This window comes from Gadus morhua, chromosome 16, assembly GCF_902167405.1.
Source record: "Gadus morhua chromosome 16, gadMor3.0, whole genome shotgun sequence".
NCBI lineage: Eukaryota > Metazoa > Chordata > Actinopteri > Gadiformes > Gadidae > Gadus > Gadus morhua.
In genome coordinates, this window is record NC_044063.1 from 31839764 (window position 1) to 31862679 (window position 22916).

General features: G+C 41.2%; 1 protein-coding gene and 1 long non-coding RNA gene across 3 annotated transcripts; both read left to right on the top strand.

Annotated features, from left to right (window-relative positions):
* The first annotated feature begins 9723 nt into the window (after positions 1–9723).
* yif1b (Yip1 interacting factor homolog B (S. cerevisiae)) lies at positions 9724–20025 on the top strand. Of its 2 annotated transcripts, XR_003979923.1 has the most exons (9): positions 9724–9959; positions 12750–12855; positions 16338–16467; positions 16690–16794; positions 17444–17580; positions 18063–18218; positions 18639–18732; positions 18864–19194; positions 19235–20025. XR_003979923.1 is itself a non-coding variant. In XM_030381594.1 (8 exons), exons 1-8 carry the CDS (start codon positions 9923–9925, stop codon positions 19017–19019), a joined length of 921 nt encoding a protein of 306 aa, XP_030237454.1. In that variant the 5' UTR covers positions 9724–9922; the 3' UTR covers positions 19020–20025. The 2 variants fall into 2 exon arrangements, 1 of the variants encoding a protein (XP_030237454.1); XM_030381594.1 differs by having other exon boundaries at positions 18864–20025.
* A 1248-nt stretch (positions 20026–21273) lies between these two features.
* LOC115561486 (uncharacterized) lies at positions 21274–22684 on the top strand. Its single transcript, XR_003979924.1, has 4 exons — positions 21274–21605; positions 21967–22059; positions 22183–22270; positions 22492–22684. It is a non-coding gene; the product is annotated as an uncharacterized LOC115561486 (long non-coding RNA).
* The last annotated feature ends 232 nt before the right edge of the window (positions 22685–22916 follow it).

The following is a 22916-nucleotide window of genomic DNA, read 5'->3' on the forward strand; positions in this document are numbered from 1 at the left end:
AGAGAGAGAGAGAGAGAGAGAGAGAGACATCGATTAAGTAATTGGATCAGTGTAACTGTGTGTAGATAAAAAAGGACACTACACTAGTGCACATGGAGGGGGTTCAATGTGCTGTGGTGTAGGTGTTGTTGAATGCAAAAAGGAAAAGAGCAGTAGAAGCAGTAGAAAGAGAGAGAAGACGGAGCTGTGTGAACATATTGAACCTCTCCAGACTTTTCTCAGGTGGGCCGCATTAACCTGATAACCCTTTCACAACAACACAGGCACACAGATGGCAGCAGGAAAGAGTTATTGGATGATTTTGGCCCCGAATAAGAACCTCCCTTACATTTTGGATAGATAATACTGTTTGGTCATACATTATATTAAATACCTGAAATGATATCTGATCCATATGTCCTATGTTGCCTTTGGGGGGCCCTGGTCCCGAGGCTGCTGCTTATCTTGCCTAATAATGAAGCCCCTGTAAAGCCGACATGATGTATTTTTAACGCTGGGTTTAACAGCCGTCCTCCGGGCACTCTTGTAAAACCACAGACTGGATATCGAGGCTAGGTTTCATTCTAATTTGTTAGTTAGTTAGTTAGTATCTCAGCCTCGATCAAACTACTGAACATGTCCATGACTCATTAAATCAAATTGTTTTCACTCAGGATTAAGATATATAAGATAAATATTTGAATAATTAACACAAATTCGTTAAATTCTCCAAGTCTAGTCAAGTTTAGGGAATTCAGTGGGTTGCAATCTGCTACCTCACCGCTGGATACCTCCAAATCCCGGACACTGTTCAACTGGCCAGGACTCAAAAATAAATAAAATATATAAATAAAATAAACACAGCAATGTTAAGCTCCGGTCGGCTGACGGCACACCGCAGCGGCCATCTTGAATGGTTCAACAAGCTGCCTAGTGCATTAAACCATATGGAAAATTCATACAAACATGTAACAAATTTGAGCCGTGATGGCTCAGTGGATGACACTAAAAACATCAAAGTTGATATTCCATGTTTGATTCTAAGTGGTAGGAAGATTTTTTTCCTCTATGTTACACAAAAAACATACTTTTTAACAAATGACATTTAACTTGCAACTGATTATATCTATCAGAAATGTTTCTGCTGGACTCAGATGAACGTGTTATTTCTCAAAAAGTATATATCTTCTTATCCATTCTGCTTTTTGGCATATAACTCTCAAACCACTCTAACACTGCATCACACTGGACTAGAACCAGCAACCCTCCAGACGGGCTTCTTTATGGACATGGCATCCAGCATCAATGTCACATGGATGGACATGCTTGTCAGGGTCTTCTTCAAATTTATGCCCCAACATGTTTAGCATCGTTGTATTCAGGCCCGGCCTCTCATCCAATGATGACAACCACCTTTAAAAAAATTAAAAAGTACCTATTATATTATCAGGCCTGGGAATCATCACTAATTTCCCCGTAGCAATTCATTATGATTGTACATTTTGACTACTTGGCAATTCATTTTAACTTCTCTAGCCCGGACCAAATAAAATGTTGTTTAGAACTAATAGAGGTTGGTTTTATTTCATTCTCGAAGAAAAGATACGATACCTTTTGCTTATGAGCGTGGATGAGGGAGAGGCAGTTGCAGCATGCTTCTGAGGTAGCGGTATGCCTTGGGTCCATGCAGGTGTAATGTGATGTCAAACTTCCTCTGTTCTTTGTTGTATTCACTTGCCTTTTTCTTGAAAAGGTGCAGGGGTCCACCGGTTATCAAATAAATTACCAATATATTTTGTAATGGGTGTGGATATTCATAGCCTAGAGTAGATGACATTTTGCCTAAAGTGTAGAGCAGTTTAAAATGAACAAATACAATTTCCTAACAAATTGGCCACATGAGCACAAATTCAACTTTGAATACATTACACATTAATATAAAAGGGACATGTTTCCGGGACATACTGTAGACATGTATCTAAGGAATCAGACCTATACGTCATTTTACCTGCATACAATCCAACCCTATGACTTAGTTCTTCAGTCATCAAGTTTTTGCACATCCTGCAAGGAACTCTTTGCCCTCAGTTCACGCTACCTTGTATTCCTCTCTTCCCTCTGCAGTCTGATTACATTGTCCCTTGCCTTAATGTACCCCTCCTTTAGAGCAAAAGGGCAACTGGACAGAGCATAGGTGTGGTCCTAGTAAAAGGGAGGAAAAACACCTTCTGTCTTATCTAACACCAAGGGTTATTTCTGTTGGCTCGAAAACTCCCCATTGTATGTGAAAGTATTTATTACTATGAAATAACCCAAACACATGTTAAAATAATACTTTTGGAGTTGAATTCAACTGGAAAATGTTTAACCCAAAATAACGCAAAAATAATACAATTAAAAAAAACGTACATTTGAACAGATTTATTTGTAAGCAGAGCTTTATCAAGTTTAGATTATTTCATGAACAATTAATAATGTCACTGAACAACAAAAAGATGAATGTTGAGGAAAGTATTACTTATCTGACTGTCTTATCTGATCCCATCTATTCAAGTAAAATATCACCCCCCCACCCCGTGTGATGTTCACAGTGCATGTAGGGGGCGTAAATAATTGTTCAACCCTACTCACAACAAGCTGAGGCTGAGGCAGAGCTGCAGGTTCAACAGGGACATCTTGAGGGATATCCATTGGAAGGCTCTCCTTGGCTCGCCTTGAATTCGAGGTGGTCGGGTCAGTGCTGGCTGTTGACTTTAGTGAAATAACATAATAAATCAATAAGTTTCACTGACATACAAGAAAGCCTAAATAGTATACCTACTTTGAGAAGATGAGCGGGGAAGGCAAAGATGGATGGGACAACACCAAGTCTGATCCGGACAGTTTGACCAGTCCGGTCAAAATGCTCTGGCTTGAAATGTGTACTGCAGAGCATTGTATCGTCACTGGCAGCAAAACCCTCTCTTTTAAGAACGACTTCCCATTTTCTTCGCTGCACCAGCTTTGGGAAAACTTAAGGAATAAGAAAAAAGGCAAGAGAAGTTATCATTTCGGTGATAGCATTTACCAAAACCAATTTACATTTAAACTCAAGATAGGGTTAAGGGGAAGCAAATCATTTCACATTGTAATGACCTCCTTGGCAAAAATAGTTTCAGAAGGGTGTCAGCCTTTTGTTTTCACATTTCTAGGACATTTTCTAAATTTGGTCTTGTGTTAGGGTAACACAAGACTAACACAAGACTATGAATATTTAGGCTATTCTTTTCTATTTAACTGCTCCCCCATCAGTATCACTTTGTTTCCCTCTTGTTTCCGAAATAGCCGTTTGACACAAACGGCTACTTTTGTCTCCGTGGCAGCGGGAGTTAGTCTAAAGTCAGATGATCACTTTGAAGTCAAACAGTAAAATAAATAAATAAAGATCTCTCGGCCTATCTCTGTCTATAAGTCTGACTGTCTGTCAGACGAAAAAAAAACATCGCCTCCGCATTACGAAACGGTTAAACGTGTAGGCCTATATGAAAACATTGCAGTCGTGTAACCATTAGACGTGTTTGTAAACGTTCACACCCCTAAACCATGCATAGTTAAATTGGAATAAAGGTTACCAAACTTAAGTTACAGGGGAAATTGAATTGTGTAAATAGTAAAGTAGTAGCAGACGTTTAACCAGCGATACAGTGTTACTAGCGCAAATGATTCACTTTCACCGTGGCTCTCCACAATGTAAGCTAGCTAATGATGACTAAAAAATGTACTTAAAAAATGTATCTCATCTGTAGAAAGTGATTCCCTCTGATCTGGTTTGTACTGAACGACGGTGTACACACCCGAGAGCAGCACAATGAACTGGAATTGTTGTTTTTTTTGAGAAATGAGAGCTGTGAACACATATACCTATGGCTGTCTGACAGTCTGCGAATACCTACTCAGGACCCACACAAGATGTGCCTCTGTGTGCCCCGGCTGAGAGGGGCGTGGCGTATCTAGTGTTCTATGGTTATTCCCAGAGTGGTAACAGAGTGGCGACACTTCCATTGGACTCCGTTGTAGCGCCTACTTTCGGAGTATGGAGCCTCGAATAGTTCCAAACAACCATTTTACGGCGTAGGAGATCATCCATTTCCATTGCTGGCCGTCGAGTAACTTCTGAGGTAAATTGATTAAATAGCTTCCTCTTTTGAATTGTCAACTGTCTATATTGTATCAGAGGCCCTTTATGATGCATATACTGACATTTATTTGTATATGCACAGCGTAATTATATATATATTCTTCTTGGTAGATGACCGTTTACCTGCTATATTGTTAGCTCAACTTCGCCATCTGTGAAGGTATCTCCAGGGGTAAATTGATTAAATAGCTACCTCTTTTGAATTGTCAACTGTCTATTGTATTAGAGGTCCTTTTATGATGCATATACTGACATTTATTTGTATATGCACAGCGTAATTATATATATTTTTATCTTGGTAGACGACCGATTGCCTGCTGATTTGTGAGCTCGACTTCGACATGTGAAGGTATCTACACCAACAATTACGAAGTTCATTAGTGAATCTAACTTTTATTTAGTTTATTTATGTTGGATTACTAGGATCATTTAGGTTGATTTAAGGACGGGTTTTATGATGCGATAGCTAGTAGAAATAACAGTGCGTTTGTTTAATTATATCCTGGAAAGGGTGATGTTCAGCACATGAAGCCCTACAGATGCCGCCGCTTCAACAATGCTGATTATGATGGGCGGTGAATTTAACCTGTATGGCTTTTTCGTTTTAACTTCTTGTTGACTGAATTGTTTCTCTTTCTTGGTGCCAAATTGATTCTTTTTTGTTTTGCAATAGCCCTCTCTGCTCTCCTTCTCATTAATTTTTCCTTTTCTAGTTGCCTTATTAGGTCCTCCAGTCGCCCCATCAGTCCCTGGCAGTCTGGTCCCTGGAGCAGCTGGCCCTGGATCACCTGCACCTGGATCACCTGCCCCTGGATCACCTGCCCCTGGATCACCTGCCACTGGATCACCTACCCCTGGATCACCTGCCCCTGGATCACCTGCCCCTGGATCACCTGCCCCTGGCAAAGTGGCCTCTGGATTGCTCTCTGTGTCTCCTGTCATGTCCTTTTCATCGCTCTTGAAATCCACCTCAATTTCTCCCTCAATCTTTGTAATAATTACAAGGTAATTTTGCTGTTATATGTATTTTCCCTTTGCATTTGCAACTACTGTCATCTCCAATGTAAGCCAATGTAAGAACATGTATTAAAGCAAATCATTTCTGTAATGTGAATTAAATCATCTGCCACAATCAGAAACCAATAAAATGTATAAATGGATCTACCGGCAATTGTTAATTGGGTAGAAATGTGTCGATTATCTACATTGTGTGCAAATCCTCAGAGAATCCCTGACCTCTGGTTGTTTTTTAAACTGAATGTACAAATATGAATTATGTATTCTCATTAGGAGTGTAGTCTATCCTTGAATTACATGAAATGGGGAATATTGTTAGCTGCATGGATCATACCGAAGTTTAATTTGGTGAAATATGTGTGGTCCGTTGCACTTGGTTCGGGAGGCACCCTCACAGAAGGGGGTTTCCTCCTCTTCGGCTTAGGGCGATGAATGAAAACTGTTAGGACTGCATCGGGCCTCAGCTTGAACATCCCTTCTCTTTTTGTGGCAGTGAATTGGTGATCTTCAAAGTGTACCTTATAGGTTTCCATTGCACTTCAAATAACATTGAAAAGTCATAATGCTCAACACTTAGAATTATTATGCCCTTTGAAATGCTATCAAGTGATGTGGACATTACTTACATCACATAGTTTTTGACGGTTGCTGACCCCTGTCACTTATATGTTTTGACGTCTGACCATTGCCATTCATTTCTTCCTGCGCTCTTGGTCCTTGGGGAAGCCATACATGTGGTAACCCTTCTCGGACTGATTGGAGCATCCAAACGCTGCACAGCCAACCATGGTATGACCATTGATCTAAACTAGAGCTGTCAAGCGATTAAAATATTTAATCGTGATTAATCGCATTAATGTCATAGTTAACTATTATTAATCGCGATTAATCGCAAATTATTTTTCTATGCTAAATATCCCTTGATTTTTTTGTCCCATAATTCTTCTCATTTTAATTCTCTTATCAACATGATGAAGTGCATCGGCTTGCCTTGTGCAAATGATTTTCTATTGATAACAACATTGGCATATACTGATCAAAACAGGACGATACAAAAAAAGAGCCTATAGTGCAAATAAACGACTGCTTTGAACAAATGTCATTTGAACATAGCAGTCAGGCTACTGCTTCTTTGTTTTGAGCCAAAATTTTTTTTTTTTTTTTTTTTTTTTTAATAAAAAAATTACATTAATCGCGCGATAAAAATTTTAACGCCGTTAAATTTGGTTTGCGTTAACGCCGTTAATAACGCGTTTAACTGACAGCTCTAAACCAATTTTGAATTTGCTCAGGGCTATTATAAGTATTGTAATGGCATAAAGTATAGTATATTTGAAACGTTATATGTTAATGGTTTGCCCTAAGTATATTATATAGTTTTCCCTGCTGTGTCCATTGTTGAATCTGTTCACACAATCACACTCACTTGTTCTTGTCACACTAATTGTTAAATAAAATAAAAAAAACTATTTTATTCATCCAAGCGCAATAAGTTATTATTTAAAGGCCCACTATGCAACTTCGGGAATTTCTTCGCTGTTTTCTTGGTTTTGGCACGCACATTTCTCTACACAGCGCCCCCTACAGCTTCGTAGTAGATATTTTACAACACTGTCGTAACAACTCGTTGACGACCCTTCCCCATGCACTTCTACGCGAGCCATGTGCATTTGTTTTCAAAGAAGCTGGCGAATGCGTGGAGCCATGTCCGAAGTAAATGTTCATAAAGTGTAGGCAAGGTTATACATTTTTAAAATGGTGTATTTGTATTGCAATAAACATAAAGCCATCCTTTTTATAGTTGACGGGGAGAATTTATATCCTAGATTATAATTGTTTTATCTTAGGTTGAAACGAACAATCAGTGTGAGAGTGTTGGCCAACATAATAATCTGAATAAACAAGAACCTGGATTCGGGGATTCAGTCTGTATCTGGGGGACGAGACAGACGAACAGCAAAACACCAATGGAAACAAAGGTGTTTATATGGCTGCAACCAAGCAAGCTAGAAACATACAGGGCTCACAATAAAACGGTCGAGAAAACAATTTTTACAGGGCTCACAACAAAATGGTTGAGCAAACACATTTGTACAGAGACTATCAACATCAAGAATACCACGAGGACAAAGTTCACCCAAGGGTACTTTCAATTTCAAAAGCAACACCGCCAAGTCGGAGTCTGATTTGAAGTCTTCTTTTTCTTTCAGTTCACGCTATTCCTGAAAAGCTTTCCCAACGTTTACTCGTGTCTGGCCTCTCTGTCGGTCAGTCTCCCTTTTCTCTTCTTCTGTTCCTCCGACATTGGGTTTCTCTGTCTCTTTTTAGTCGGCTGATCTATGATGAATGTAACAATCCCTTAGTTACTTGTGTTTATATCGAGCCGGTTCCGTGTTTGGGGGTCTGTGCCGCAAAGCAATTTGTTACTTCGCGAGACCCGAGACTCCCGCGAGAGTGGGCGGCGGGTCGCCGGCAGAAACATATTCATTTTCTCCGCCAAGATGCGCAAGGGGGAGTTGAAACAATGAACAGTCGAACAAAAATGTATAATGGAAACATCGCAATGACTCCTAGCCTGTTATATTAAGGTAAATCAAGCCAAAAAAGTTGCATAGTTCCCCTTTCACTCGTGTCTGATCTCTTTTCTGGTCCATTCTTCTTTTGTTCCACCGACAGTCGCCTCTTGGGTCCCTTATCAGTCGATTGATCCATGATGAATGCAACAATTGCCTCGCAACTGGCTGTTTATTTCTAGCCGGTGCCATGTTTGGGTGTGTGTCTGTGCCGTAAAGCATTTTCGAAAACTACAATCTGACTACATTTTCGAGGATACTTCCGCTGCGTCGCATCCGGATTGGATGGGTCCGAACAGATCAAGTTGCATATGCACTTTTTCACTGGAGAGGCGACATGGGTAAATGACACACCCACCAATCGACCCAGAAATGGATGCAGAACCAACAGCATAACTCTCAACCTGCATACTTAATGTAATTTTGGCTAAAAAAAGTTGCATAGTGGGCCTTTATTTGATACTTTGTGTGGCTCATATCTTAAAATGATCATGGTAAAACATCTTGATTACTTTGATTTCAATACAGATGTAGGGTAAGAGTTAAGGTTAAGCCAGTATGCTAACACGAACGTGAAGCTTTCCCTCAAACTTAAAAATGTGTCTAAGTAATACTTAGAGATAGCTTTCAGTTGTCCCCCAACCACTCTGAATGTAAAACTGACATTTACAAATATGCAATAATGCCATAACAGTCAGACAAATACTTGTATGTGTTTTTTTCATTCATATTTACCATTCAATATTGAAATCTCTGCTGTCGTATGGAGGTAGATTTGTGTCTTTATTATGCAATCAAACGTAATGGGTTTGAGAGCAAAACTCTCCACACTGCAATCAAAAAATAGATTTGAGAGCAAAACTATCGACACTGCAATCAAAAAAAAATTTATTGCAAGATAAATTAATGTGATAAAAAAAATATTAATGGGAATCCAAAAGTTTTGTTTGCAAACCCAAAAGTTTTGTTTGCAAATCCAAAAGTTTTGTTTGCGAATCAAAAAGCTTTGTTTGCGAATCCTAAAGTTTTGCTTGCGAATCCAAAAGCTTTGCTTGCTGTTGAGCTGAATCTCGTGGGTGGGACCTACGCCGAAAGATGTAAGACACGTCTCTATTGGCCAGTCTCGATCGGAGTGACAGCTTGGCAACATCCGAAAAGCCGCTGCCCCCCGACCGCCTCCAGAAGCAGATTGTCGGCCTGACGGACAGGGTGTTCGTTTGTGCCTCTCAATCCGCGGCGGCGGTCAACAACATCGCCCTGCTCTCCTCTGCCATGGTCTCCTTGTCGGCTGACAGGGAGGCCCACGGAATTTTCAGGGCGTGCAAGCGCGCGCACGGGACAAGCCCATAAGGTGAAGCCTAGACGGCGTAGCCTACATGAAATAGAACCTCCTCTCTCGTTACTAACTGTGGATGTTGCCAAGCTGTCACTCCGATCGAGGCTGGCCAATAGAGACGTGTCTTACATCTTTCGGCGTAGGTCCCGCCCACGAGTTTCAGCTCAACAGCAAGCAAAGCTTTTGGATTCGCAAGCAAAACTTTAGGATTCGCAAACAAAGCTTTTTGATTCGCAAACAAAACTTTTGGATTCGCAAACAAAACTTTTGGAATTGCAAACAAAACTTTTAGGTTTGCAAACAAAACTTTTGGATTCCCATTGATATTTTTTTTATCACATCAATTTATCTTGCAATAAAACATTTTTTGATTGCAGTGTCGATAGTTTTGCTCTCAAATCTATTTTTTGATTGCAGTGTGGAAAGTTTTGCTCTCAAACCTATTTTTTGATTGCAGTGTGGAAAGTTTTGCTCTCAAACCTATTATTTTTGATTGCATAATAAAGACACAAATCTACCTCCATACTATGGTCCCATAGAATAACATTGACTGCGCGGCGTGTTTTGAACTATTGAGGCTTACATGAACCACGTGACAACCACGTGACCACCCTGTCGGCGAGATCATAGCGTGTCGCAACTGGTCATTCCCCCGTCGCCCACTGTGCTGAAACATGCGCTGTGATATTTGTTCAACGGAAGAAAGACATCGATAAACCGTAAAAAAAGATATCGCTTCCGCCTTCACCGACCGCCGTACTGGTTCGACTTCTCCCTTAAGGCTGCGAAATTAGGATCTATTGTTTTACCTTTTCTATGTCAACACTCAACGGCATTTAAATGGATTACTCCGCGACACACAGTGGGTTCAGACAGCGTGAGTGATGCCCCGTGTTCAGTCTGGTTCAGTAGCAATCACCCAAACTGGACCTTGTAGGCCTACATTTGACCAACCTATATCATTTGTCACTTAGTTATAATGATCGTGGAAGGAGTAAGCGTAATATGTTTGGTTTGAAAATGTCAAGCATATTGCAGGATTGTTACAAAACAATGCTCGACTCGATAAAAATCTGTGTGTATGAAACATTCATTTGTAACCGGGTATTCAATGTTTGCGGTACCTCGAAGGTATAACCCTAAACGTTACCGTTATTGCATCGCTTACTGCAACCAATACTGCACTCAATACTGCTTCCAATACTACACCCAATACTGCACCCAATACTATACCCAATACTGCACCCAAAACTGCAATCGATACTACGCGAATTACTGCACCTAATACTGCATCCGATACTGCAGCATACTGCTTCCGATACTGCACCCAATATTACACCCAATACTACACACAATAATGCAAGTTATATAGCCCTTCAAAGAGCTTTATAACATAAGGTCATCGATTGTAGATTCATCAGGTACTCGAAATACACCATGTTACTGTAATCTTGTAACGTATTACTTCATAAGATCGCCATTGCCAGGAAGCAGTCATAACACCTAGTTTTAAGAAATGATATGCAACGCAAGTTGCTGGAGGTTTCTGCTTATTTGTCCAGCAATTTATTTTTAGTTAATGTGTCGTATTTGTCTTATACGTTCTTTAATTATTAATAGTATGTTGTAGGCTATGTTGAGGTGAATGAATACGGGCATTTCGTGAAAGTGGTCAAACCCTTTGTCCCACTTGTTCCAGAGGCAGCACAATTAAAATGTTAAAAAATGATTACCCTATTTTAATGTATGCATACACTAGACAGGGCAGAGTGAGCCCAGAATACAGTCCACAGAGCTATTTAAACAGTTTCACTTCCTCCCCCCACATTGGAATTGTCAATGATGAAATCAAATAATGTTTACCTAAAGAACAGAGTTGTGTTCTCATCAAGTAGAAGAATGCTTGTGGGGATGTTTCTCCCTTGTTACCGGTTTACCCCAGGCACAAAGGTTAACTTTAGTCAAACCTAGGAACAGTCTGGGTGGCTAGACAATACAAGGAATAGGAAACAAAGCTTAGATGATTAAAAGGAAACAACATAATGTATTTTTCTATCATACCATCTCCCATCAATCGGTTCCACGTCCACTAAAGGCCAACAGAAAAATGCATTTGACTTCGTAGTATGGATACAATACTCAGTGGTAGGGCTGGGCGATATGACGATATCATACCGTGGACGATATGAAAGTGTCTACCGGGAGAGATTTGGCCATATCGTTTATACCGAGAGAGAATTTTTTTTTTTTTTTTTTTATATTGCACTGCACTGACAGAAGCAAGGCAGGTGTGAGACTCACCTGTTAACTTGAAAAAAATCTCATTTGTATTGAAGAAACAGTTCTATTTTTACCACCAGCTATTTGCACAGCACATAACTTTATTTTATAAGTGTATAATTAGTAGGGCTGTCAACGAATATTCATTCGAAATGTATCCAAAAACGCGAATTCGAACGTGAAAATTAATATTCGAATGTGAAAAAACACTCCCGCGGTACAAGCGCCTCTATCTGCTTTGTGAATGAGCCTCTGTCTGTTCGCGATGTCCCTCATAATATTCGAATGTGAAAAAACACTCCCGCGGTACAAGTGTAACAGACTAGTATTGTGAAGAGCGAATGTATTTTATCCCCTCGGGGTTTCCGTACTTGGATATAGGTATTCCAGCTCGGCTATGCCATTCAATAAGCATCCGAAGTAGAGCTCAGGGAGCTAGTAGTCTGGCTGGTGAAAGCTGCTATAACGCAATGTTCTCGGCAAAGTCCGAGACAGCTTTTTTTTCATGAATCCGAACGGTGCGTAGTGCTGGCCCTTTCGCTGGCATGGTGGAAGACGTAGGCGACATGCATTTTTTTCTTTATCGATTTTAATAGGCCTTCTCGATAAATGGTAAGCAAAGCAAGGAACGTTACCACTAGCATTCTTTGTAACATTCAGAAGCGGGCGTCTTCTTCAGATTACTATAGTTTGCGCGCTTGCAGGTGTGGTGGTGAAATGCAAGCGATACAAAGTTGTGGCTTTTCATGATTAGGCCTCCACGTTACTGGGCTGTTTATATGATATATATATATCCCACTAATTTGAACCATGGTTTTGTCGCATTATTGACATATTGACGGCAACTGCGTAAAATAGGCAACCAGATATTCGAATAGTTCGAATTCGTGATTTTTTTCCAAACGAACATTCAAATGTCATTTTTGAGCAATTTTGACAGCCCTAATAATTAGTATTTAAAATATTTGTGTGATGCTGTGATTTTTATTTTATATTACACTGCACTGACTGACAGCCAGGCAGGTGTGAAGCACACCTTTAAAAAAAAATGTTATTTGTATTGAAAAAACAGTTCAATGTTTACAAGATGTTTGCACTATATGGACACTGCAGTTAATGACAGATTGTTCGCTACTTACTCCTGTAAGCATGGAAATTCAAGTTCAAAATAAAAGAAAAAACTGATCAAATGTGAAGTATGGTTATTTTAAGCCATTTATTATTTTAATTGACTTCAAAAATACCATATCGTGATATATATCCATATCGTGATATGAAATTACTCATATCGTGATATAAGATTTTGTCCATATCGCCCAGCCCTACTCAGTGGATAATAATTTCACTTTGTTTTATATCCAATTCCCCTGTGATGTTCGTCCTCTAGAGCCGGCCATGCGTCTGAGGAGCCTCCCAGCTGACGCTCCGGACCCCAGTCCGCTGTTTGAGGACACCAGCAGAGTGAGACCAGGAGCTCAGCCTGGGGGCTACAGGTGACTCAGACGCCTAGCTTACCACATGCACTCACCTGAAAAGTGTTGTCAGGCTGGATGGCACCCAAGAAGAACAGGCCGCCTGTCACGATAACAAATTTTTCTGGGCGATTAATTGCCCCAGGAATTATTGCGATAAGCGATAATATTGCAGTTTTTCAACTAATATAATGATAAAGTACACCCTTTCGAAGATCAATAAACCTTTATTTTTAAAGAACACTGGAACTGGACGTCTGGAAGACATTTAAAATATCCAGAATAAATTAACAAAACAACCAAAAACAATCTATTATTAACAAAAAATGCTCTTGAATAAAAACCAAACGCCACCAAAAACAATAAATAAAATTGAAACACTAAATAAAAAGTATGTAAACACGATTGCGCCAGGACTCCCACACAGTCAATGCAACAAGTTAGTAGCCGCGTTTACATGCCACATCTGATCCGCATCTGATCCACATAGATTTCTATGCGGCATAGATCTGTTCCTAAAGTGTGTTCCGAATGTAGGCTACTGTATACATGGCAGTAACAAAAGTGTCCGTTCTGTCTCTCGCGCACACCTGACACATCTCTGGACCGGCGGCGACATAATGGATGTCTTATCACTATCGGGGATTTTAAATTTGATTTTAATGAAAGCACAGCAGGAGAGAGCTTTTCTCTGCCTGCTCCTTCAATTAAGAAGGAAATTACGTCAATTTCTCGTCAGATCTTTATATTTACCATAAGCTCCGCCGCAAACAAGAGGAATTTGGATGCGAGTGCAGCCAAGACTGGTGGGAGAGAGTGGTTTTAAAGGAATTGAGTGACCAGGAATCCTCGAAGGTCCATTTGCGAACTACTGCAGCTGCCATCTCTCTAAGTTAAGAAGTATTTTAACGTTCAGCCTGCAAAAGTACTACTAGTAGCCTACTCATTTACAGTTACCTCGGACTTAAAAGTACCGACGGAGCTCAGTGGACCAATTGCGAACTACTGCGGCTGCTCTAAGTTAAACCCCAATCTATTCGGAATAAGTGCATACATGGCGATTAAAACGGACTACACCACCTCTTCTATTCGGCATAGAATCTATGCCGAACAGATAATTGTATTCCGAATGAGGCGTATACATGATCATTTTCTGTTCCGCATAGAAATCTATGTGGAACAGATGTGTCCATGTCAACGCGGCTACTGACACTTGACGAGGGGGTTTACTCGTTGTGCCCTGTAATTATGAGCCGGAGCCCGATTTCATCCCGACATTTGTTACTTAGGCCTACCCTGCTAAATATATATAATATATTTAAGCAATAGATCACGCCAGGCTGTGGTATGTGCTCATTATACCACTGTTAAGGGGCGTTGTCCGGCCCCGACGCGCAGCGGAGGGCCGGCGACCCCCTTCACAGTGGTATAATGAGCACATGCCACTGACTGAAGTGATCTATTGCTTTTATACAACGGTTACTGTTATGGCGAAACGAAAGTCATAGACACACTACATTTAAAAAGAAACCAAGTAGCCGTTTTCTTAAAGAAAACAAAAAAGTAGTCCCTCCTGGCTGCCGCTATGCATCGACGGTCGCTATGCAACACACTTCAGCGTCCCTCCGAGAGAAGGCTCCGAGAGAAGGCTCCGATAGAGCGGTTCGCCGGCAATTTATCCTATGGAGCAGTTCACTCGCCGTGTGCCTAAGCTTTCGTTAGTCTCTCCATCGCCTTGCTCACTCCCAGAGTAACAACATTTACACCCTCTCCATCATCCAACATATGTTTTACTTTGTAACTGTTTCTACTTCCAGGCGCGGAGTGATATGCAAACTTTCACAAAATGATCGGGCGTCATAGCAGTTGTGTATACGCTAATTATACAACGGGAACCAATCAGATCGCTGGATTTAGGTCCCCCATTGTATAAATAAATATATATAATGCATAGAACGCCGGTCACTATCGGGAAAATAAGCCCCGACAGGGCGAACAGGCGACCGACGCGCAGCGGAGGTGTCTTGCTTCACCCTGAAGGGGCTTATTTTAGATAATGACCGGCGACGTTCTATACTACATCATCCCGCTTATTACAAGGCTACTTGCCAATTCGAAAAAATAACTTCACATGGTGTGTCTTTTTACAATTTATTCGTTAGCAGCATTCGTAGTGTTGATCAGCAGAGAAATAGTCCTTCAAAGACGTTGACGTTGCTTAGCAAACGAAGACGCTGGGGTTGACATGTTACCGGACTAAGACCCGTGTAATAAAGGCCTATAATATTTCTGTTTATGGCATAGATTTCTTCTCAGATTAGGCCAATAAAGCAATGATTTAAAAAAAAGAGTGCGAATGGAAATGATTGCGGCCGGCAAAAAATTATCGCTCATTTTAATTTATCGCGCAATTAATTGATTTATTGCATATCGCGACAGGCCTAAGGCGTATACTAAACAGGCCTGTTAAACGAGCTGACGTAGCTCATGTTTTATTCCATTTATTGCATTTTTGATCAAAGGATTTGTTTAAGGGGTCAACTGTTTGAATGCCCAATGGTAAACCGTAGTAAGTTGCTGTTGTGGAACATGGTTCTGCCACAATTGCATCAGTAAATAGAATTGCGGTTAAATTCACTTATGCAACAGATAAGTACAGTCAAGGCCGGATTAACCATTAGGGCAACTGGGCACTTGCCCAGGGCCCGTGACATCAAAGGGGCCCTTGACAACGTTTTTTTTTTTTTTTTTTTTTTTCAAAGTGCAAACATACATCTTCAGACACCACATAACACGACAAAACCCAGATACGTGTGACAGACATGTAACATATACCAAAACATAAAGAATTATACGGGGACAAGGACAGATTACGAGAGGGTGTGTGTGTGTGTGTGTGTGTGTGTGTGTGTGTGTGTGTGTGTGTGTGTGTGTGTGTGTGTGTGTGTGTGTGTGTGTGTGTGTGTGTGTGTGTGTGTGTGTGTGTGTGTGTGTGTGTGTGGCCAGATGCTTTCCTCCGGCATCTCCGACCCCCAACGCGATAGAGGTCACACCCGAAGCACCTTATCCCCCCTGATGAACCCCCCCCTCCCCAGGGCAGCCGGCCCTAACAGCCATTAACAGTGGTAATGGAGGTGAGGCCTATTAAGTTAAGTTAAGGCCTACCTAGCTGTTTGCTGTCAAGACAATTGAAACATTCAATAAGTACTCATCAAGCCACCAAGTTCTGATGATAGCGACTTTACGATTGTTTGGCGGCGGCGAGGGGGGGGGGGGGGGGGGGGGGGGGCCTTGAGCCTTGTTGCCCAGGGCACAGAAAATTGTTAATCCGGCTCTGAGTACAGTAGATAAAGAACCCAAAGAATGACCATTTTCCACCACTTAATGTTGATGGAGCCAAAATATAGTTGATCTAAAATCGGATTTGAAACCAATTCTTTTTTTGCATTTACCATTATTTTGCATTCTAAAATGTTAGGTTTGTTTGATGTTTACGTCAACAGCGCCCAGCCGGCTGTGCCTCCAGCAGGGGCCTATCCTGGGCAGACCATCCTATCAGATCCCATGTCAAACCTGGCCATGGCCTACGGCAGCTCCCTGGCCTCCCAGGGCAAGGAGATGGTGGACAAGAACGTAAGACTGACTCACTCTGACTCTTGTTACCTTTAAATAAGAAATAAGTTTAGCATTAGTTTGAATACGTGTCAATAATACATGTCCATATAAATAGAAACAACAATTGTCGATGTTGTTGTGCACCACCGAATTACTGAAGACGTATATGGACAGTGAATGCAGTTCTAGGATGAATTAAGTACATCTGTCTGTGTGTGTGTGTGTGTGTGTGTGCTGCAGCTTGACCGATTCATCCCCATCTCCAAGCTGAAGTACTACTTTGCAGTGGACACGGTGTATGTGGGGAAGAAGCTGGGCCTGCTGGTGTTTCCGTATTTGCATGAGGTATGAAGCCTCAAAGAAGAGCGATCAAGCCAGTAGCGTGCGCTTATTTCACAACTTAAACATTTAGTCCTGCAATACATTGTATAATAGCGGAGATCCGTAGAGGCCTTCCTTATTTTGGGTTCCGTTATTTCGTGATCCCGAGATAAACAACTGTTGTGAGAGCATTATCAATAAAGAAAGGGGACATTGTTCCGTTGAGAGCCACTGCATGCAGCTATAATTGTGACATTTAGCGGCTGTTAAACGTCTTTTTATCCAAGGTTGGGAAAATTTCAACCATAAAAGCCGACCTGACATGACATATGAATGTTAAGGCTTTCACAAATATTGTTAATCATGTTATTATCTCGTGATCACATGTATGCTGATCACGCGATCAGCATGTCGTTATGTGGAGATAATGGCACCCCAAATAATATTAATGCACAGCCTCTACGAACTTCCGTAGAAACCCTAACCTGAAACATTTAAGTTCTATGTATGATCATTTAGTGATCATCTTCCTCTTATCACAGCTTATAACCATGGTCAACATGACTCACATATCATTAGAAGACCAAGAACTGAGTGAGGCAACGAAAGGAATGGTTCCCCTAATGAGTGAGATGGTGGCTGTGGTTCTGCTCTGACTGGTGTTTTACTGTAGAACTGGGAGGTGAGCTACCAGCAGGACACTCCTGTGGCGCCACGCTTCGACATCAACGCCCCCGACCTCTACATCCCGTTCATGGGCTTCATCACGTACGTCCTGGTCGCTGGCCTGGCACTAGGAACGCAGAACAGGTATATGCACACACACCTACCTACCTCCTTGTTCCATGTGACATCCATGCCATAGACTCTGGACCGATTTATTTTACTCAAGTTACTCGCTATCGTTGTAGTTCTTATGTTTGTTTTGATAGCTAGTGTCTTTGGACTTTCCTATTTTCCTTTTGTTCCTATTTTATAATATATTTTGTTTGTCTATCTTCTTGAGTGTGCTTTTTTTTTGTATCTTTTACTTCCTGTTTCCCCCATCGCTTTCTTGGAAAACCTTTTTCTTAGTAGATTTATATTTATAAGTGTTTTTATGTAATAGTAAACCTTACTCGACCCGAGTCCCTTGCCCTAAAATATATTTGAATGCACTCTTTGCAAATTAGGCCTCCCAAGTATGTCATGCAAAAGACGACCCACTAATATTTTTTTGTATACACCGATTACATGAAGTCATTCAAAGATGGAGCCATGAATGGTGAACACACCGTTCCTTGTCTTGCCAGGTTTTCGCCAGAGCTGCTGGGAGTTCAGGCCAGTTCAGCCTTTGTGTGGCTGATCATGGAGGTGCTGGCTGTGCTGCTGTCTCTGTATCTGGTCACAGTTAACACTGACCTCACCACCGTAGACCTACTGGCGTTCTCTGGCTACAAATATGTTGGGTATGTGTTGGCCTATTGAACTTTTAAGGTACTTGTATTGATGGTGTTTATTGTTTTTTCTGATATGACGATTAAAGATCTATTTTGTTACATTAGTATACATTTATGCAATTTTAATGCTTTTTTTTTTTTTGAAACTTAGTCTCTGAACAATTTTAAACATGTGAATATTTTGTACGTTAAAAAAAAGTTATTGAGGCACAATTCAGTTGAGAAATCCGTCCAAACTTTGTTTGCTCTCTGAGGGCAATGAATCCAGAGTTTGGCATATTTGTAAACTGTGAATAAGAAACACTAAGTATAAAATCTGTGCCATCTCCCCAAGCTGCAAAACTGAAAACCCACTAAAATCTGTAGAACAAGGCATAAATCATGATATGATGAGGTCCTCTCTCTCGTGCTGTTTCACCCCCCGTCTAGTATGATCGTCGGAGTGATCGGAGGCCTTCTCTTTGGACGGCTCGGATACCACCTCTCTCTGCTGTGGTGCTGTGCAGCCATCGTGGTCTTTATGGTGGGTAGTCCAGATCTACTGTAGAGTCTGTGTGCAGAAGCCTTTATTTCCAGATTATTTTGTTTATTCTGACCGTCCCATTATGAGATGAGTCTGACCTATTTTACCCTGCTATGTTCACCGCTGTCCAGATCCGCACGCTGCGTCTGAAGCTGCTGTCTGAGGCGGCCGCAGAAGGACGGCTGGTGAGGGGAGCCAGGAATCAGCTGAGGATGTACTTGACCATGTCTATAGCTGCAGCGCAGCCCCTCTTCATGTACTGGCTCACCTATCACCTTGTCAGATAAGCTCTGGCCCTGAGAGTGACAATGTGACGATTAAATCGACTACGCGGAACACAAAAAAAAACTTACATCTATTCTTGGAACTCACACAAACAAAGATTTAGCACAATGCACAGAACAAAGACAGGATTGTCATCATGACCTAGAAGAGGCCCCTCTAAGGATCGTGTCCTTAGAGGGGACACAGTGTCCTTAGAGGGGACACAGTGTCCTTACAGGGGACACAGTGTCCTTACAGGGGACACAGTGTCCTCTCATAGCGACCATCAGTGTCATCGATAAAGCCGACTAAGTATTCGGCTTTATCGTAGCATTGTTTTGTTGTTTTTTTCCCGCTTTTTTACTAGCCGTTTGTATATATGTTTTATGTAATGCGAAAGTGTGTTTCTGTAGCTTTTCTAATGTCATGGTCTGCGGCAACACAAAAAAGCTCACAGAAAAAGCACACTGAAGCTATCCCAGCCCCACTCAGAAATAACTTTGTGTAAAACATCTGCTCGTTTAACGGCGGTGGCACAACTCAAAAGCCTTTGGCGACATTATTTTTCTCAAACTCTGTTTCTCTTTTCGTTTGTGTTGCTTTATATTCGTGCTACTGCCTCGATGTTGGACAGGAGGCACTTCAACAGAAGAAGACAAGGACATTTTGAGGCTTCCCACTTTGTGTAAAAAAAGAATCAATTGTTTTGTAGTTCTTCCTAATGTGATTCAGGGCAGACAAGTTCATGGATGTCAAGATAAGGTTATAAAAATTAGGTATACGGTAAAGAAGTAATATAACCCAGGTTTTAACCATTAGTATACATATTTGCGTTAATGTCACTATTAAATGCCAACAGATACATGTTATGAACAATGTGGACCGATGCCAAGTTGTTTTTGATATTGTTTTACAGACCAGGTTATTTATTTTATTTTCATATTGAAAGATGTTATGGTGGCCTATGATTTGTGAAGCATTAACCTCCGTCATACTAGATACTTTAATAAATAATGAAGATTAATTACATTTTATGTGTATCACGTACGTGCTTATGTGTCCCTTGTCACTATAACTGAAAAGGTTTTTTGTTATATTTATTACTAGATCTATTTAAATCACAACCTATTTCTACTAAACAACTATGGATACAAGTTCTTTATTTTTCTTAATTGGAGACATTTCGATTTGATGCTTAACTAGTTCAACATGCGTTAAGGCCAATGTCTGGATTATGGCTGGTGTAAGCAGCCTCTGGGGCTCCTTCATGAAGCATGGATCAATCCCCTGCATTCTTGTTCTGGAGGAGTCCAGTAAAAGCCACCTAGCTAGAGGGTGGCAGCTACACCTAGGTGAGGTTTTCTGTTATACGACAACCGAGTCCCACACCAAAATATAGAATAGCTACGTTGGTCCACAGTGGAAAACGTAGTTGTTTCACAATAACGGCTCTAAAATGGCAGTGCCTATGATTTATGACTATTATTTTCTGTAACGTTCCCCTGTAGGTACAATAAACAAATAAATAAAGCTAACAAGGTTCATTCTAACAAGGGGGGAAACTACAAGTGATGAAGGCACATTGTGTTTTACATGAACAAAGAGTGAACGTCTTAAAAACGAAATATACCAGTGAGTCTACCAGTTGGGTATCTTGAGCTCAATAAATCAACCCAATCAACGGATGTATGGTTTTACTGAACGTCTTAAGGTGTGCTTTATCATTCCTCCCAGAAGCATCCACTGTGGTAAATGGAGTTCTGTGGCATTGGGCAGGATCGCCACTGTCATCTTTACTTCTGTTATACCGATAATGGGTACACGATCCAGACATGTGAGGAAGACGGATGGCAAGGCTGGTGGAGATTATGTTACAAAGTTGCATTATCATACACATACTATGACTATTAAGTTACGTAGCAGCATGTTAAATACTTACAGAGAAAACGTTTATTTTCGTCCTCGGTCAGTTCATCAAACACCTCCCAGAAGGTTATGATAGTGGGATGTGTTTCGCTGTACTCTCCTTCATACACTGTATTCTGGGGGAGTTAAAGACCATTATTCCACACTTCAATTGTGTCATAGCGTAAACGCTTCTATCTGAAGGTACCGCAGTGAATCCAGATTAAACCCTGCAGAGTTTTAGAAAAGAAAGATGTCATGTGAATTGTAAATTTATAACTTCCGACCAAATCGTAACCTAGCTGCGTCCCATTTCTAACCCTTACCCCTCCCCCTTGGTTTGAAGGGGTAAGGGTGTCCCAATTCTCCTTTGGGTTAAGGGGTAGGGCGAAGACAAAAGGCTACGTAGCCCTTGAAACGAAGCTATCCAAGGACCACACTTCAAAGGGAGGGCTTCGAGGAAAATCCGGCCGAAAATGCATTTTTACTAGTTGTTATCATTTGGACTCATGATGTAAAGTTGACTGTAGCCTATATTCAGCTCGAAGTCATACACGGACAATGCGATCTCTGAGCTCGATATAAAACATGACATAACGGTAAATAACCGTTGAACTACAAGATTTTGGCGCTCTCTAGTGGCCAACCGAAATCGCCAAATAAACAAACAGCAGCGATGGCTCAAGCGAAGGACACGCACAAATGTAAGTATTTTCAGCACTTTAATTACGGCAGACAGGTGTAATAATACTATTTTCGAGCGGTTGTGAAGTTAGTTTTGAATCACTAGTCAAGTTTGTTTTGATTCACGAGTCAAGTTTGTTTTGAATCACTAGAAGCCGATGCTAATGTGTTCCGCTATCGCTATTTGTTGAGATAGATATCCGATAACCCTTGACATGACATGTTAAGATTTCAAGTAAAATTTGTGTGCAGTGGATTTGCTTACTACTACTATTACTTGGTTGATTATACCGGCGCACTGCTTTGATATCGGTAAAGCTGCCACCTAGGCTACGTCACTCGCCTGTCAAACTGAAGATTTCCTTTCCACTTTTACCTCAGGGACACCACATGCACCAGACGGCTCATTAATTTCAGGGCGACCAGGGACAATGAGTTCCTAAAATCGAAAATGATCGCCAGAAAACAGTGGGAGTGAGTCTTACGTTGTTCAATCTTTTCATTCTTGCGTCTGTTTTCTACTTTGGTATTTCTGTGTTGAGCTCAATAGCCCACTGAATGTCTGCGTCGTTATACTGTACGTTGGCTGTGATGTAGGCTTTTTCTGGAAGAAATGGGGGTGGAGGGGAAAGTGACCAGGCAACAGGCTTCTAAGAAGTGGGAGAACCTAAAAACGAAGTACAAGGTATGTGTCTAGTTTGAAATAAACAATTACCAATTGCCTAATGAATGTATCAACCAAACGAGACCATTGTTTTTGTTGTAATTGTGTGTGTGTGTGTGTGTGTGTGTGTGTGTGTGTGTGTGTGTGTGTGTGTGTGTGTGTGTGTGTGTGTGTGTGTGTGTGTGTGTGTGTGTGTGTGTGTAAACCTCCATTACTCGACTCCTGTCTTCATCATCCCGAAGACCCGCTCTATCACAGAACGCACCTTGGATTGGCGGTAATTAAAGCGCTGCTGCACCCGCCCAATCACCGGCTCTTTATAGGGAGTCAACAGACATACGGGCGTCTGGAGGCAGGGGTACCCACCATCACATAAAAGCATGTAACTCGGCGGTGGATACCTGGCAGTCAAATAAAAAGAACTGTTTTTCATTACCCTTGTCCTTTATGTTTCTTGGACGGAATGTAACTGATAATTTCGTTGCTCTGTAACATGTGCAATGACAACAAATAAAATCCTATCCTATCCTATCCTATGGCAATGTTTTGATATGTTGAGGGGAGTGTCTTATGTCTGCATTTATTTGAAAGAGCATATGCACAGAAAAGCAGACGGACGGAGTTACAATGGAGATCCTGCAAGTTTTTAAAGCCATGTGACGCGTCA

Bases quoted from the DNA above. Each gene is read 5' to 3' on its own strand.
- yif1b (XM_030381594.1), top strand. From the start codon at position 9,923: ATGGATTACTCCGCGACACACAGTGGGTTCAGACAGC. The intron at 17,581-18,062 runs GTATATGCACAC...TTGTCTTGCCAG, and splicing joins GCACTAGGAACGCAGAACAG to GTTTTCGCCAGAGCTGCTGG. The intron at 18,219-18,638 runs GTATGTGTTGGC...CCCCCCGTCTAG, and splicing joins TCTGGCTACAAATATGTTGG to TATGATCGTCGGAGTGATCG.